General features: G+C 35.5%; 2 protein-coding genes across 3 annotated transcripts; both read right to left on the bottom strand.

Moving 5' to 3' along the window:
- Window positions 1-2,759: 2,759 nt before the first annotated feature.
- Window positions 2,760-6,213, bottom strand: LOC148626372 (serine-enriched protein-like). The gene has a single exon (XM_088570309.1). It carries the CDS (start codon window positions 4,679-4,681, stop codon window positions 3,827-3,829), a length of 855 nt encoding a protein of 284 aa, XP_088426435.1. The 5' UTR covers window positions 4,682-6,213; the 3' UTR covers window positions 2,760-3,826.
- A 128-nt stretch (window positions 6,214-6,341) lies between these two features.
- LOC148626371 (uncharacterized) lies at window positions 6,342-16,067 on the bottom strand. Of its 2 annotated transcripts, none has more exons than XM_088570308.1 (2): window positions 15,943-16,067; window positions 6,342-10,028 (listed from the first exon to the last, which is right to left on the bottom strand). In XM_088570308.1, the coding sequence occupies exon 2, from the start codon at window positions 9,975-9,977 to the stop codon at window positions 7,569-7,571; it is 2,409 nt and encodes an 802-aa protein (XP_088426434.1). In that variant the 5' UTR covers window positions 9,978-10,028; window positions 15,943-16,067; the 3' UTR covers window positions 6,342-7,568. The 2 variants fall into 2 exon arrangements, with proteins under 2 accessions (XP_088426434.1, XP_088426433.1); XM_088570307.1 differs by lacking the exon at window positions 15,943-16,067 and adding an exon at window positions 14,842-15,460.
- Between the last annotated feature and the right edge of the window lie 1,643 nt (window positions 16,068-17,710).

Below are 17,710 nucleotides of genomic sequence, written 5' to 3'. Positions count from 1 at the left end.
GACTTTTTATGAGCAATTCGGTGGGTGCTTCTAGAAAAGCAGAGGACGCTTACCCTACCGGTGCACCTGGTCCATGCTCCCAGTTTTTAGTGGAGTCCGAGTTGCTCATTTGCTTTTGTTACTTTGTATGTATCATTTCAGTTACTTTATGTTCTTTGTTGTGTATGTCTGTTTCCTTGTTTGGTCTTTGTCCCTGATTACTTTCTTTTGATTACCGCTTAACCTTGGTTCCCTTGATTACTCTTAGATACCTTCGCTGCACCCCTCACCTGGTTGCAGTTTATGGGTGCTTAGGTACCTACGCTATACACCCCTGGTTGTAGTTTTACCTGTTTTAGATACCTTCACTACACCTCTCCACTATTGTAGTCTTTGCCTGTTTCAGATATCTTCACTATACACCTTCCCCTGATTGAAGTTTTTGCCTGTTTAGATACCTTCACTATACACCCCTCCACAGGTTGTAGTTTTTGCTTAATTAGATACCTTCACTATACACCCCTCTCCTGGTTGTAGGTTTTGCCTATTTAAGATACCTTCACTGCATCTCTCAGCATTGTACTTTTGCCTGTTTACATACCAATGGCGGATCCAGTGGGAGGTGTAGGGGGTTTGCCTCCCCTTTTTATTAGACATGTATAAAATTGAAAAATAATGGCAAATAATGTTCTAGCACCCCAATTTTTCTGAGGAACCCCGTCTGGTATCCGTCCTTTTCAAAGTTGCTGGATCTGCCCCAGTATACCTTCACTACACCTCACCCAGTTGTAGTTTTTGCCTGTTTTATATACCTACACTATACACCTCTCCCCTGGTTATAGGTTTTGCTGATTTTAGATACCTTCACTGCGCCTCTCCTAATTGTAGATTTTGCGTTTTTATACCAGTGGCGGATCCAGGGGGATGCAGGGGTGGCATTCCCTTTTTATTGGACACATGTAAAATTGACAAATAATGGCAAATAATGTCCTAGCACCCCCATTTTCTGAGGAATCCCGTCTGGTATTCCTCCTTTTCAAACTATCTGGATCTGCCCCAGTATACCTTCACTACACCTCAAAAATTTGTAGTGTTTGCCTGTTGTAGATACCTACACTGCATCTCTCCCTTGGTTGTAGTTTTTGCCTGTTTTATATACCTACACTATACACCCCTCCCCTGGTTATATATTTGCTTATTTTAGATACCTTTACTGCACCTCTCCTAATTGTAGATTTTGCGTTTTATATACCAGTGGCGGACCCAGGGGATGCAGGGGTGGCATTCCCTTTTTATTGGACATATGTAAAATTGACAAATAATGGCCTAGCACTCCCATTTTCTGAGGAACCCCGGCTGGCACCCCTTCTTTTCAAAGTTACTGGATCTTCTCCAGTATACCTTCACTACACCTCACTCAATTGTAGTTTTTGTCTGTTGTAGATACCTACACTGCACCTTTCTCTCGATTGTAGTTTTTACCTGTTGTAAATACCTACACTGCACCTTTCTCTCGATTGTAGTTTTTGCCTGTTATAGATACCTGCACTGCACCTTTCTCTCGATTGTAGTTTTTGCCGGTTTTAGATACCTACACTACACCTCACCACTAAACGTAGTTATTTGCCTGTTTCTGGTACCTACACCGTGCCTCTCAACTGACATCTCTATAGGCAATTGCTGACATATCTATAACTCGGATCAATGTCTACCTTAGATACGTAAAATATGACGCTTTCTTTTAATTCCTGTATTGATTACGAACATAAACAATATGAAATGATTATTTGAATTTCAAAAGGTTACATTAAAATTGTGTTTTCGATTTTCCTCCGTCATTTCAATGGAGACTGCAAAGATGGTACTTTATCTATGATATTTTCTGTTTAATATATGTAATTAACAACTTCACTGGTTACTCTTATGTTCACCAAGTTCATGTTTATTTTTCATTATAATAAATGTTTTTTGGTATTTTCGGAACATTAAGAATTACGGATCAATTTCTCTCCATAGAAGTTGAATATAGAAGGTAACAAGTTGACACGTTTATATTTTGAGTTTTTTTTTGCTGAGTGTATTGATAATGCCAGCAACAAAACAAACGATTAACAGAGAGAGAAACGCTTCAATGGTTCAGACCGGGGTAAAGGGTCCGCTTCTTTGTGCAAATTAGTACAGCACAACGGGAATAGCTTTGCAGATTTGTAATGATTAGCTATTGTGCCTTATGAATTTTTCATATTCTGTTTGGCAGTGCCTATAAACTAGCAGAGTGATATATAGTGAAACAGAAAGCGGCTTGTAGGTCTGCGGATGAGGTTGATTAAAAATATCAAATCTTTCCCTTTATGAATAAGTATTTCAGCTTATTAAAAACCACAGTACCAACACAAAACGACATAGTTTAATTTTCTGACTCCAGATGACAGTTGAAGATATAACATTATTTTTAAGTTATTTTCCTTTTCTTATGGTTGATTTCCCATTTATAGGTTTTCTTTAAAAATGATTTTTTTGTAAAACCGTTGTCCACTTGTCTGTTAGAACATAAACTATGGTGAAAAAGGAAGAATGATTGGTGATTATCTGACTACGCCGTTGTGGTTTATTTGTTTTATTTTCTTATCTATGGTCGAATTTTCGCACATTGTTTTAATGTTGTTGTCTATTGTTTGTATATGAATTCTTTCACCGTTGCGATTGCATCTTCTTGCATTTTTATGACTGTTTTTGCCAATGTTTTTTTTTTTTTATTGACTTTTTCAGAAATGCTTTTACATTGTTTTTTCCCCATTAATGCTTTTGCAATTTTTTATGACTTTTTTTTTTGTACTTGTTTTTGTTAATGTTTTATTTATTTGTTTGTATGGAAAGGATTTTTGTTTTCCATTGATGTATTATGTGCACATCTTGCGCCATTGTTTTCCATGTACGTTTTTTTTTGTCGTAGTGAGACAAAAATCATGAATGTTTTTCGGGTGGTTTTTCGTGGAAGCTTCATCCATTCTTCCTCTTATTTTTCTTCACCAATGAATGTGTTGTTCATGATGACAGATAATTTTGTTCACCAATGAATGTGTTGTTCATGATGATAATTTTGACGGTTTATTATTTGTGCCATTGGATTTAATGGATGATTCGCCTTTTTTTCTTCCTGTTTTTTTTTTCATGTTTCTTTAGAATGTTTTTGCATTGTTTCTTAGGAATGTGATTTCCATATTTTAACTAATGCTTACCCATTTTTTTAAATCATGAATGCGTTTGCTATTATTTTCCCTTGAACGTTTTTTTGCATTGTTTATCATTGTTTTTTTTTAAATTTTTTTCTAACAGATGTTTCGTGCTGCAGTTTTTCATGTATGAATGTGATGGTTTTTCAATGATTTTTTTCTATGGCTATTTTTTCACCATTTTTCCATGAATGTTAATGCCGTTTTATCCCTTGCTTTGTGTAATCGTTTCCATGTACGTTTTGTCACTGTAATTTTTTCATGAATGAGTATCCATTGTTTTTCCATGGATGCTTATTCTTTGTATTCTACCTTTTGGCAGAGGCTTTGTGCTGTTGTTTTTACCCCAAGGTTTTCTTTTACCTTCGACTTTTCATGAACGTTTTTTGCCTTTTTTCCACGGATGTCTGTGTCACTTTTATCCTTGGTTTTGTGTCCTTGTTTTGGGTAATGATGTTAATATCAATACAACCAAATTCAATAATTCTAATTACAATGTATAAAAGTTTTATTAAAGCACCTTAAAACCATAACAAATATAAAATGTCTGTACAATTTCAATTGCCTAATATTTAGCACTATTAAAAATTATCTGAGTTCGACAATACCAAGTTTTACACCACTGTTTCCTGACCAACAGGCCCAACACGTACACACGCTTTCTTTTTCGATGTTATCTGAGTCTTTCTGTCTGAAACTGCATCTCTAACTTTCCGTGCAACGACATGGTCTTCGTATCTAAGTGTTTCTTTAAGAACAACGGTAACAGTACACGGAGTCAGACATCTATCTATGAATTCCCAGCATGCAGTACGTAGTTCCGGTATATCGAACTCCGCAGCACAACACAATAGACCAACAACAGTTGTAGCATCCATGACAACAGATCCACAGTGAATAAAAAGTAAAAATGATTGGAAAACATCAACATCATAGCTGTCAATTATAATCGTTGTCTTGTTATCAAAACAGACGGTCTTGTTCTTCTTGGATTTTTTCTTTGAGTTCATTTCATCTCTTGATTTTTTCAAGAACATACTAAAGAAAACGTTACTTCGAGTTCCGAGAATCGATTTCAGTCCGAAAGTTGGAATTCTCTGTGGCCCTACAAGGAACACCACGTCACACATATCTGGCATCGATAGAATGTAGCGTATATTGTCTATCAACGGTTGCATGTTCGTAACTTTCATGGTGTCGTCCGGTGCAAATTCTTGTTCTTCGAGATAATCAAGATCATCGCTATCATCGTCTGACTCGAAGCAACCCTCGTCAGATGAAAGTTCAGATTCTTCACATACGATGTACTCAGTTTCTATTGTCTTGTCTTCTTTGCGTTCGTTATCAATGTCATGAACAAATGCAGGAGAATCGTATCCTGACGAAACGTCGTCCTCTATTTCATCAAAGTTCAGAAGTGCAACCTTTTCTCCGCTTTTGGATTTCGGAGTACTGGTAAAACAAGCCATAGCAAGTCAGCGGTAGGGTACAGGGTCTGATGAAAATGTTTAAAGTGATGCTAAAATAAGTTTGTATTAATATTTATACACACTGCTGTCACTTTGAGCTTTAATCTGTCAGATATTATTATGTTGACAATGACACTTCGTATCCGAACGACAGATCCACGCCCTGAACTGAAGATTTGTGGTGAGCAGTTTTTAGTGTCGCTTGGGTTAGTACATGATTAATTAATTACCGAAGCACAGAGCTTGGGTCTTTCGATTTCTCGTTAAGTTTTGGCAAGTTGCTAATTACTACTTAAAACTTACTGAGCTTGAAATAAAGTAGTTTTAGATAATGAAGAAAAAAAAAACAAAAACAAAATAAAATGAAATGAAATATAAAAAAATGCGAAAAATAAACGAAATTTTACTGATTTCGAAGCTTTTCACCAGATCCGAGTTGTTGCGCTTTGATCAATGAAACCACTTCACTAAAAGAAGAAAATACTATTAAGATGAAATAGGATAATTCGTGGTTCTGTTGGGTTTTCCACAAGGTTCGCTCAACGGAATGCTATGATAAAAAAGCAATTTTGTTTACTACTTGTGCCAAACAACCAACAGGAATGACAGAAAGCTATATACTTGTCCTAATGACCCCTGGACATTTTTTGTTGTTGTCATATTGAGTTTTTTGGTTTTATATTAGGTGTTTGTTTGGTTTTTTTTTTGTTTTGTTATTTTGGTAGGGGTTGTTTTGTCTTTGGTTTGTGATTCCTGTCCCGTTCTGAACAGATAGTGGTCATTAAATTAACTTCTGTTGAGACATGGGGTTCTTAAAAATAGATATGCATGAAGGTAAAAATTCCACGTGTTTAGTGATCGGCACTGCATGCCAATGAAGAGATAATTTTTGTACGTAGACTTTTTAGTACACTGTCACTTCTAAACATACAACTCGGTCTACTGTTATGTAGCTTTATCACCAAGACTTCCATTATTTATTCCTGTTTTCGATTATCACAAGACCTTTACAGTTTGGGAAAAAAACACACTCAAATGTTGGATGCTCTGTCGATGGCGGCGGAACTATTTTTGCGTTTTTAGGTACTGAGTTTGCGGTCTATATTTCCGTTATTGTAGATCGTATTTATCTGTGTGGCATCATCTTTTCCCGGTCTTTCCAAGACGTTCTTAAATGTGAACTGATCTTCAACGAAGCATACAAGTCTAACATTTAAAAAGGGTATTTGAGCTTTTGATTTCCTCAAGTCGTTGTTTTTATGTGTGTTCATGCAAATTGCACAATGGTCTCTATTTTCTCGATTCCTGTACCAGTAACATCAAGACATAAGATATTGGTTGTTTTGTTTTTCACCTTTAGTTTATTTGTATGTTACTTGAGCATATAGGGGCAACTCTTTCGCTGTACTTTTGTGTAATGATGTTTTGGGACCAGCTGCAGCCTGCACTGTAGTGTGAGGGTTTCCTCGTCGTTCATTGAATACCAATGGTTGGCCTTGGGCTGACATTTTCATCCAGGTGGGGTCGTTATCTCTTTGACATATTCACCATACCTATTCTCGTTTTATGCTAAGTTTCATTGAAGATAGATATTCCTTCGTCATTCGCCTACAATTCACTTCTCTCGCACTGAAAAGGAACAACAATATAAAGCCGTATAGAAAATAGTGTAATTTTAATAAGTAAAGATAACAAATTAAATAAGATATCAATTAGGTATCACAGTTTAAGTCTTTGGACGGTTCTATTTTCTTACTTCTATAACATTTACAACAAAAAAATATGAATATTCTATAAAAATGGATGATTTGTAAACACATGGATACGGACCTAAAATTAACACGATTTCACACAGAGAGTGACCGTCTAGGATTCGGTTTTGATTTCTACCAGTATACATGATAAATATATCAATATGCTCCAAACATGAATCGAGACGAAGTTGCGGCCAGACACTTAAATTCGTACTAACTCACGACATAAGACAACACGTCAATTCAAAAGTCTAATGAATTATGTTTTTTTTTCTTCAATAAACTACCGGAGGTATTAAACGGCAAGATATACACAACTCGCTGTCATTCGATACAAATTCTTTATATTAACACAGGGCGGATTCAAGAAAATTGAAAGGGGGCAAGGGGTTCCGGGCTAATATTTGCTCATCAAATTTCCCAACATAGGGGTTTCCGACATGGATCCGCCCCTGAAACTCGTCAGTTAAAGGCCAACATTGAAACCGAAATGCACGGCTTTCAATTAATGGCACTGTTCACAAATTACTACAGAAACCAGTGAATGTAAAACAAGTTTTTATAGTAATTTTTACAAATATGATAAAGGATTTCAGTTTAAATAAAAATACTATTTCCATAGACGGTAAAACTAGTATTCAGAAGAATTCAGATTAAAGACCAAAAGTAGAAAAATTCTCAATAAAGTGGCCATGGTTATACAAATATAAAACGCATCTAGATTAAAAAAAAAGCAGTTACATTGAAATCAACAGAGCACCATACAACGATTCAGAAACTATAGCATAACAACATGATTCGGTAAGAAAAATGGTAGCAATATTTACAAATGGTATTTTAAATGAGAATTCTATTGCATGTCACATATATTGCAAACTAAGATGATTTGAGTATACATTGACCTATCGTACGTCTCTATCATGCTAGCACTTGACCACACTAATCTGGCCGATATCTATAATCCAGAGTTGTCGTTCCTTGTAGATTGAAGAGGAATTCTAGTCCTCCATCGATGTCATGACTACAGACGACGAACTTGATAGTTACTGTATCTTCTTCCTTCTACATGGCCGATGATACCGACTTATGACTGCACGAGTTCCGCTCACAACCTTTAGCATCAACCTACAAGATTATGGCGGTGCAGATTTCATGCTCTGTGATTTTATTTTAGCTGGAGGTGTGCCTGTGGGACCGACTCGTTTCTTTCCTAATCCCTTTTTTCCAGCTTTTGGACTACTTTGTGCCTCTGCTTCTTTATCGTGGGGTCTCTCACGTGGCTCACGATCTTTGAAGGATGACTGATCTCCATAAGAAATCGAACATTTTTGCCGAAGATTTTCCCATGCTTTAGGGAATCCCTTGGTTATTTTATTATCAGAGCAATCTAGCTTCTTCAAAGCTGGCATTTTACAAATTCTTTCTGGTAAAACTTCAATTATATTGTCCGAAATGTCTAAGACTTCCAAGTTCTTCATTCTATCTAGGTCATTTGGTAGTGATTTAATGTCATTGCTTGCTACCTGGAGAGCTTGTAAACGATACAGATAGGGAAACTCGATTGGCATTATATCGATGTGATTTTTAGACACGTTTAAACTCAAAAGCGACGCCAAGACATCAATTTGGTCCCTCGGAAAGTTCACCAACTCATTGTTTGATATATCCAATAAAGTCAACTTATTCAGATCTCCGAAATTATCAGGTAGTATACCCATTTTGTTGAAAGACATATCTAAATGATTCAAAGACACAAGTTTAACTATTGTCGGGGGAAATTCGGTAATTCCATTGTTGTTGACAGTTAACCGCTGAAGTTTGTTTAATGTACCTATTTTTGCAGGTAGTTCAGTCAATTCATTGTTACTAGCATTAATTGATTCTAACGCTTTCAGCTTGCATATATCGGAAAGATTCTTAAGCGCATTTTCCGACACGTCAAAGTGTTTCAAGCAACGCATGTTAAATACGGCAGGTGGAATTTCATCCATACTAAGTTTGCATAGCGTCAGTTCGGTGATATTCCTTAAATGGTCCTTGTCGCCGATAACTACTAATGCTGAGCGTAAATCCGACGGGTTGATCGTTAATGGATTATCCGACAAATTTAGTGAGGTAAGTGTTTTAGGTAAGTTAAGTTCGGTTAAACCATTGCTGGCAACGTTTAGTAAGCGAAGTTGGTACAAGAAATCTATGGACTTCGGCATGGCGGCAACCTCGTTGTGACTAAGGTTGAACGTTTCGAGGTTTCTGAGTTTGCGCAGATCCTGTGGTACAGCAGTTAGTTTATTATGTGAAATATCCAGAAATGTCAGCACTTGCTCCTGTCCAAGAGTTTCCGGTAGCATCAATAACTTGTTTCCTGCGACATTTAATGATTTCATAGTTTTAACATTGCCAACAGAATCCGGCAACTCTCGAATCTTGTTCCATGATAGATCTAAAGCCACTAAAGATTTCATGTGATCGATTTCCACCGGGATAACTTCAATTTGGTTCTTTGAAAGATGTAATGTCTCCAGCTGCTTCAAATACACAGCAAATTTCATCGAGTTCAAATTGTTTTGAGAAACATCGAGCACACTTAGACTCGGCAGATCACGAATTCCTTCAGGAAGATATTCCACTTGGTTGTTCTGAACGTAGAACACTCGAAGCTTTTTCAGCTTGGCGATCTCGTGCGGGAGAACAGGAATTTCATTGTTTGCAATATTAAGGGTATCTAACGCATATCCTAAATTGCATATCTCTTCCGGTAGGTTCTTGATGTTGTTGTTACTCAGGTCTAAGAAATGGAGAAATTTTACGCCACCAAGTTGAGCCGGAAGTTCTTGTAGGGAATTGTTTGAGAGGTCAAGCCAGGTCAATCTTTGAAGTTTATCGATATTGTCCGGGACATACGAAATGCCGTTGTTAGCCAATACCATTTTCTGAATGTTTGGTTTCTTCACGGTAGCCGGTGGCATTTCGGTAAGTCGGTTGTTCGAGAGATCAATTTCAGCAGTCATTTCGTAGACTCCCTTTTTAAATGCTTTGATCAAATTTCCAGAAACATCGACGTAGGCAACTGCGGATTTTCCAATATTTTTCGGCAATCCACGTATTCGGTTGTTCTTTGCCAATATTTTAGTTAATCCAGTGGCTTTATGAATCGATGGAGGCAATTTCTTAATGGAATTATTTTCAATTTTGAGAATTTGTAACTTTTTCATTTTTGCCACCGAACCCGGAAATGCAGATAGATTGTTATTTTCAATGTCCAAGAACTCTATGTTTTCCAAGGCAGATACTGCCTTTGGTAACCGTTTCAGACGGTTATTTTCAGCTGTAAATCTTACTGTTAATTGACTAAGCTCCTCATTGTTGTAAATTTCAATCGGTAACGTTTTATAATTACAATTCCCAAACTTTAGATGAACTTTCTTTGTGTCGCCAACACGTTTTATGTGCTTTTTTAATGGGTCTGGTAGAGAAATAATCTTACTCCCCGGCCCAATTGCAGGAGGGGGTTTTTCATCCTTCTTTTTTCGTCTTGCACTCATTTCGACTGAGGTTATTGCACTGTCAGCCTTTTACCATTTTATTCTGATAATCTGTAAAAAAAATAACAATCAATATTGAAATAGTTTTTTTTTTTCAAGTTTAGATTTTAGAATTAGATATTGCGTTGTTCTTATCAGTACGTATTTTACCTGCCTACATTTTTCTGATTTCCCGATCACAGTCGGTTTCCCAGACGCTTTTTTTTTCAAATTATAAACCTAGTAGATCTCTAGCCAAATAATAATGTGTTCAGAGGATAAAGTTCCGAGTTGATTTATTCCAAGAAATAATCCGACCTTCTTTGAGATTTAAAGGGGTTGTAAATAAAAAGTAAACATTCAATATCTCCAAGTTAGTACCCCTTGACTTGTCGTTCTCATGCTAGGGCATCAAGTACTAAAATACTAAAATAGAATACATGTGTTCTTTAGACAACAAAATAAAAAGCGCCATGGGACCGAGAGTTTTGAACTTACGTCGCGTTTCTAAAGACGGACTGAATCAGTAACACACTTTGTTCATTACACGCAAAAGGGAGGTAAACTGTAAAAGTTTTTAATTTCAATTTATCACATTACAATGTAAATCTTAGTAACAAAAAAGCAAACAACAGCCAGGATTCGCACACCGCGTTGCCTATCTCGGCATAATTTTAATTTATCACATGACAATGGCGGAACAACCTTTTGGTATTAAAAAGAAATGTGCTAATCTTGGTAAGAAAATAAGCAAGCAATAGCCTGGATTCGCACACTCAGCACATTTTGCGACCAATATAGGGTTTTTAAAGCGTGACCTTATGCGTACATTGATAATGTACCTTACTTCCGTTTCAAACCTAAAATTCAGTTTACATTTTCAAGGATAGAAACTAATTCGAATCGATATATTTAGCATAAAACTGATGGACGATTAGCATACATGTACGAGTAAATAAATAGATTTAAGAGATTTTACAGCTGTTTTATAAATGATGTTTAAAGATGTTTAAATTACTGAGCGTGACAAACCACAAAATAAGACCTCTCCCGTCCAACTTCTATTTACAAATGTTTCCAATCAAATATTTGCAGATCAATAAATATTTAAGTTTCCCACTTGAAAGTAAACTTTACTCACTCTATATTGTAAAGTGAACTTTTGCAGCATAGAAAGTCACAAACTCGTGTGTACGTTGTTGCTACGATGAAATACAAATATTTAAAGTTGACTTTCTATGTATCTGCATTTACATCGGGGCAGATCAAATTCTATATTTATATTCCTCCATAGAAGTATAGATAATACGTGAAATTTAAATTAGTTGTTATCAAAGTAAGAATATTCATATGAAAAATTTTAATTATACCGTGCATGTATTGAACAGAAATTCTCCCCAGGAGATAAATATAATCTCTTTTCATAGAGGTGTCCATAAGAATGTACCTGTATGTATTCGAAAAGCCAAGTTAATCTTAAAATCAATGGCTGTAGATTTAAGCACCAATCCATACAAAATTCAGACATTGTCAATGATAGAAGTGGTTAAAAAAACATAAAACCGCACGAACCATGCGTTCTCGATCTACATGCGTGTTTTTTTTAACATGAGTAACCTCTTGTTTGAAATTTGTAAAGACTTCTACTAAATATAAATGTATTAAATGGTACCGGTTTACAAAACAAAAATTCGGACAGACAATATGACTTGACTTACGTGGCGAATACCTTTTACAGATATTCATTGTCCGCCCTGAGCCGTAGTATATCGTACTTTATCTTTCATGTTTATAGTGGCAGTCTTTACAAAGATCTGGCATGACGTGAATCCTGCATGTCAAAAACCCGCCTATTTGACTTTAATTTCTTACTAAGAAACAGTTACAGACCATATAACTAGTCTTAGATTGTCATATGCTTGTTGCACTTTTGATATAAAAGCATCCATTGTGTATAGAATTAGAACTTTGCAAGAGTTATTTTTCTTGATTAAGTTGATTTGTGTGGACCAGGACTGTATAGTTTTCATCAAAATACAGATCTGTATGCAGAAAGGACTTAAGTTACACAAAAGTAAAGCTTCTACCATTGGCATTGTCTGAATTTTATATGGAATGGTACTTAAGTGTCTTTATAATTTCTCACAAACGACAGATTACAAGAACTTGAACAGTATGCAAAATAATACATATGCAATTGAAATGAAATAAATTGAAGGTAAGTGTACCACAAGTAACTGTTAAATTTTCCATCATGCCACCCTACTTTACTGCATGTTGGTCCATACTACCAAGTCATTTAGAACAAGCATGTACAAAGAAATAAATTACACACAATATAATAAATTATCAAAGATCAGCTGTGTTGGCAAACTTAACATCAAGATTTTTGTGAGTGTGTTTTTGGGTCACTTAGCCAAGTCGGTGCATTTTGTAAAATATGAATCCGAATTCAGAACGATAAGCAATAAAGTACTTGATTGGTAAATGCATACAGCCCCTTTAACTTTATTGAACAAAAGGATGCATTGTGGAATTCAGAATCCATAGCTTAATATCTTCAATAGACAAAGCGTACCAAAAATTGGGTAGTTGAAAGAATTCAGTATGGACATTTTAGGAATCATTTTCGGCCAAGCGTAACAAAAAATGGGCTAGCTGTTGAAATAACTTGATACATTTTTAAGTACACCTCTGCCTAAAACCAGGCAGAAGCTTATGATTAGTGATAAAAAATCCTTCAGTAGACCTCGTCCACTAGTTGTAGGCTTACCATGACGGTAACAGAAAAATAAGGCAACATAATGTAACATTCAATTCATAGAACTGTATAAGTTGTTCATAGCCCTTAAACAATTCAATAAAGTATATATGCAACTGACTAAGCATATTTTTTTAAAGAACAAAGCGAGCGAGAAATTGTCACATTAGATTCAGTAATCAATTATTGTCTTCGATTTTATGGTACGTGGAATGAAAAATCAAAAAGGTAGTTTTAATATGGATTTAAATTTCAAAACCCGGATGGCTTTTTCTATCATAGATAATGCAACATTGTGTCATTGTTATATGTCAATAGTGTTGCCATGGTTACTAAAGTCAATATTGTCTGAGATGTTTTGTTGATATAAACTATTCATATAGTGAAACAAATGCAAATGATTTAACAATATTCATAATTGTGACGTGCTTAATGTAACATGAAATATATAATGTATAATTGTAAAATATTATATTTTAGGGCCATTCGGAAACATTAATATTGATCATAACTCTTAAGTTAAAGAAGTAAAGACGAAACATTAGAAACAAGGAACAATGCATCAAAACATTCGTCACGACAGAAAACATACAGAAACTGACAGAAAAGAATTATATGGGTGCAAAAAATGGTAGAATTATTAGGGGTCAAAGCTAGAATAGTGAAGAAAAATGTCCCTTCACCTACAAGTCACTCAAGCAATTGTCATAACAAGCCTTTACTTTGCTGAGCAGCCCAGTCTAGATGTTAGTTCGTATCCTCCAAAATTCATTGTCGTATTCGCTTTTACAGAAACACTCATTATGTTGCCCACAATTCCAACCGCAAATGTCACACACACATATATATATGTGATCATACAGCCTTCATCAAAATACCTTTTCATCAATGTCAAATGGGGTCAAAGTGAGCTTATAGGGCCTCGGTTCAAATAAATGTTAATTCAGAAATGCCAAACCTTAGTAACAATACAGCTAACAAACAAATCAGGACGTACAGTACTTGACATGGATATCTACACATTAATTCAGGGGCGGATCCAGGATTTTAGATTGGGGGGCAAAAGTTTTTGTGAGGTTAATTTTTTGAAATATTATTCTAGAGTGGTTGCAATGTAGATATATCTTTTGTGGTAAAATTAGCGAGAAATTAAAGTTTCATTCTAAAATCGCCTAAATCTATCCCCGACAACCCATGCTTTGCAAATTTTAGAAGGGGCGCACGCCCGCCACGCCCCCGCCTGAATCTGCCCTTGCATTAACTTGTCAATTCTGTATCAGGAATATAACAAGGACCTGTCTTTTCCGAACCATGAGCAAAACTACGAACCTGTCTGCTTATAACCATGAATAAACCCGTGTCCCCTCTATTAATACAATAAACCCAAAACCTACCTATTCCATTACATGAATAACATAAAAACTTGTCTAATCCAAGCCATAAAACAAGAACCTGTTTATTCGAAACGACAAATAATCAAAATCCTGTAGCAACCAATATGCTGGTGAATTGACAAATTATAAGTATATTGGACCAGCGTAACATGTAACACTAAACGAGAGCTGATTTATAGAGAATGAAAAGAAACTAAGAGAGAAAGAACGACTTATGTGAACCATTGATAAAGTTCACCTTGAGGTACTACTAAGGGTTTTTTTAACGTCCTTGACTACCCTGTCGGGTCTCGCACGGACGGCACTCATCTTGAAGCTTTCTATTCCATTGTAAATACTATGTGGCTTTGTGGCATTTCCCACGGCATTTCAAAAGGTCAACTAGGTTGACTGAAAACCCCAACACAACACTGGCCATAAACTAACCCTTTAGCACGTTAAAACACCAAAATAAATTGACGATGAAAACAAGACCAAGCGAGAATGAACATTTTTCATATAGATTTAACGTTACAAAGTAAAGCACAAGGAACATACCGGTGCACTATCATACGAAACAGCCCCGGCTAGCGACCCGGGCAGTCCCAATTATCAACAAATGCTCTTCACGTACCCATGGGAAACTCGCTATCTCTCCACTTCTTTGGTCTCCCTACAAGTGTCTATATATAACCACTCAAAACAGATAAAATGTTTCTTCCTTTTTCTTAACATTAAAAAGAGTGCTTACCTGACAAATACTACACTGACTTCGTATGTATTAGCCGTTAGAATGACCTAGAGATGTTGTGTATATATAATCCCAAAAGCCTAGTTGAAACAGATTCTTACGAAGATATTTCGTGACCACAAGTTATTTGCTGTGTTGTACTTTCCCATAAGGTTTAATCAATTACTCCTTTGTGGAATAAAGGAAAGGTTCATACATTACTCCATGAATGTAGCTCTATGAATAATTGACGTCTTATTTCACGCTATTTAAATACAGCTTGATTTCTTGTTTTCTGACATAAATTTCAAGTAGATTAAATGGCAATGTTATCATAATGGATAATGAAAAGTTCTGTTATTTAAATATAAGACGGATAAAGATTTATACACATAAGTTCTCTTATATATAAATGCTCCAAGGTTACTTTTTAGCTCGCAGAATGCATCTTTTGTTGCCAAGTCCAACCTTTGAAATTTGATCATAAAAACCTATCCCGAGCCGCATGTACATTGTTCGTATTTACGTAAGGTACCATTGTTTTCTTTTTGGTTTATATTCATCATAAAAAAATGCAAAAAATCCTGACATATATCTGTATATATATAAATCTCCTTTTATAATAAGTCGTAACCTTTTTAATTCTACTTCATTTGAGACACATATTTGAACATGAATTGCCTTTAATAAACAACCGTGTTTGGGAAATATGTATTTCCTAATTTCCCATGTTATTTCGAGTCGTAGAGAGCTAAATAAAGAATCGGAAGCGTTGCCAGTTACTTAAAATTAGATTGATAGCCCTGATTTATAAGTAATTAAAGTCAACATGTCTAATTAAATCAGTAAACTGATCCTTATCACACTATTTATACGGATATAATCATGTCACAGCATATTCAAATCCCCCTTATGAAACTATCTTTCATTCAGTTACATTTTATCTGTAAATATTTTGATGTTCGCATTTTAAATCTGGATGATAATATCAATATTATTTGACAAAAGCAATTTAAAGGGTCGTCGTGCAATTCGATTCTGATAGGAAGCATTGTTTCTCAGATTTAAAAAATATATATACACTGGTACAAAATAAAGAAACAGAATAAATATGCTACTTACCTAAATAAGTGCAATATCCAAAAAGCTAAGATATTTTCGTTTATTTCTCCTGAAACTCCATTTAAACCCGGTAACTAGAGAAGCTACAACTTGTCTCTAAGAAGACCACATTGATGTGACGTCACGCATCAATATACTAAAGGTTTATCACAGGTATGTGGCGACAAATACATGTAAATCCAATTAAACTAAGTTTACTAAAATATCACAGCCGATGACAGTTTGAACAAGGTCGTTAAAATCCGCGTAAAACAAACTGTATTGCTTGACAATCGTTATTTATTTGTTTTCCTTCCCTCCGGTGACCCCTTGGATTTACCTGCATTTATCAACCCTTTTGATCTCCTTAAATTTTACCTCGGCATCTAACACCTATGATTTTTAAATTAAATGGCTTTTAACAGGTGAAATATAGAGATTTTAAAATTGAAAAGCCAAGTATTTCAGATTTCATTAGATAAGATTCACAACTTAACCATCGAGCACAAACTACTCGTTCTCTAGGACGACGGAGCCAATCATTTTGAAAACAAGACACAGGTCAAGAGAAAAAATTAACACGCGTGATTATTTGAAATAAAAAAAAATATGATAAATGCTAGAACAAAGAAACAAATATTCAAGGAACTAAGGTACAATATGATGGTGCTTAAATTGATCAGAAAATTCTACAGACACATACAAATGCAGAAAGACTCCATGATGGGTACTGGAATCACTTTAATCTGGGCCGTCCGACGCATCGCTTTTGAAACGGCATTTTCTCATATAGAATGGTGCCCCGCTCAGCCGTCGTATTCGGAGCAACATCTTTAGTGATCAAATAAGATTCTATTTGACATTGTCGATATAACTGGCAGTTACGATGTTTAGGGATACTAATTGAATGCTTTTAGCGATGTATTAGTTATTTACGATGTATTTACGATCTCATAACAATGTCGATTTCTTGTTTCTAATGTTAATGGTGACATTTCCTTTCCCGCAGCTCGTTGTCAATTTCATCGATTAGAAACAAACGTAGAATTCTACTGAAATTCTCATAAAGGCAAACTGATCTTAATGATTAAAGGCACACTATCAAAGGAAAGGAGAGGAAACGTTTCACAATTTATGGAAATTACTGTTTATTACAAAGTTTAAAATCAATGCCGTTAATGGATTACGGATGAATACGTCTGTAAATACAATAAGCCGTCCACGTCTTTATGAGAATATAATCTGTTGTCAAGAAAATACGTCGCTTGGCTTTATTTTGTAAGATCAGCTCAGCTCCACACGTCTATTTCATAACAAAAAGCCAGACGGATTAATAATAATGGCGGGAAACATAAATACTGAAAAAAACTTAAACCTTTAAGATTCCACATTGGGACGGAATTTTTAGTATAAGAATTGTGTAAAGTCAAGAAAATGATCTTGAATTTAAGGTTTCATTATCTCTCTAGTCTGTCTCTCCACAGCCCTGAATGAGGCCGTAAAGCCGAAAATTTGGGCCTTATTTTTAGTGTTTTATTACGTTTTATCTGTATTTAGCTCCCTTTTACCAGTAGAAGATGGAGATTCCAACACGAACGAACATGCAGCATGTTTTAAGATCATCACTGAAAAGATGATTTGCATTGGGAAACAACTTACCGATTCCTGAAGCTCAACCTGCATCTATCTTGTCTGCGACGTCTGCCTCGGATACGATGTTTGTGACGTCGACGTTCCTTTTACGACAACTGCAGCGGCATTATAAAAGTCACCTAGCGCTTTACTTTCT

The sequence above is a fragment of the Perna viridis genome, chromosome 2, assembly GCF_037379345.1.
Source record: "Perna viridis isolate PV_CMFRI_1.1 ecotype Kerala chromosome 2, ASM3737934v1, whole genome shotgun sequence".
Taxonomy (NCBI): Eukaryota; Metazoa; Mollusca; class Bivalvia; order Mytilida; family Mytilidae; genus Perna; species Perna viridis.
Note: the sequence above shows the minus strand (reverse complement) of the source record. Positions and strands in the feature narration are given on the sequence as shown.

Excerpts from the sequence above, each read along its gene's own strand:
- LOC148626372 (XM_088570309.1), bottom strand. The coding sequence starts at position 4,681 with ATGGCTTGTTTTACCAGTACTCCGAAATCCAAAAGCGGAGAAAAGGTT.
- LOC148626371 (XM_088570308.1), bottom strand. The coding sequence starts at position 9,977 with ATGAGTGCAAGACGAAAAAAGAAGGATGAAAAACCCCCTCCTGCAATT.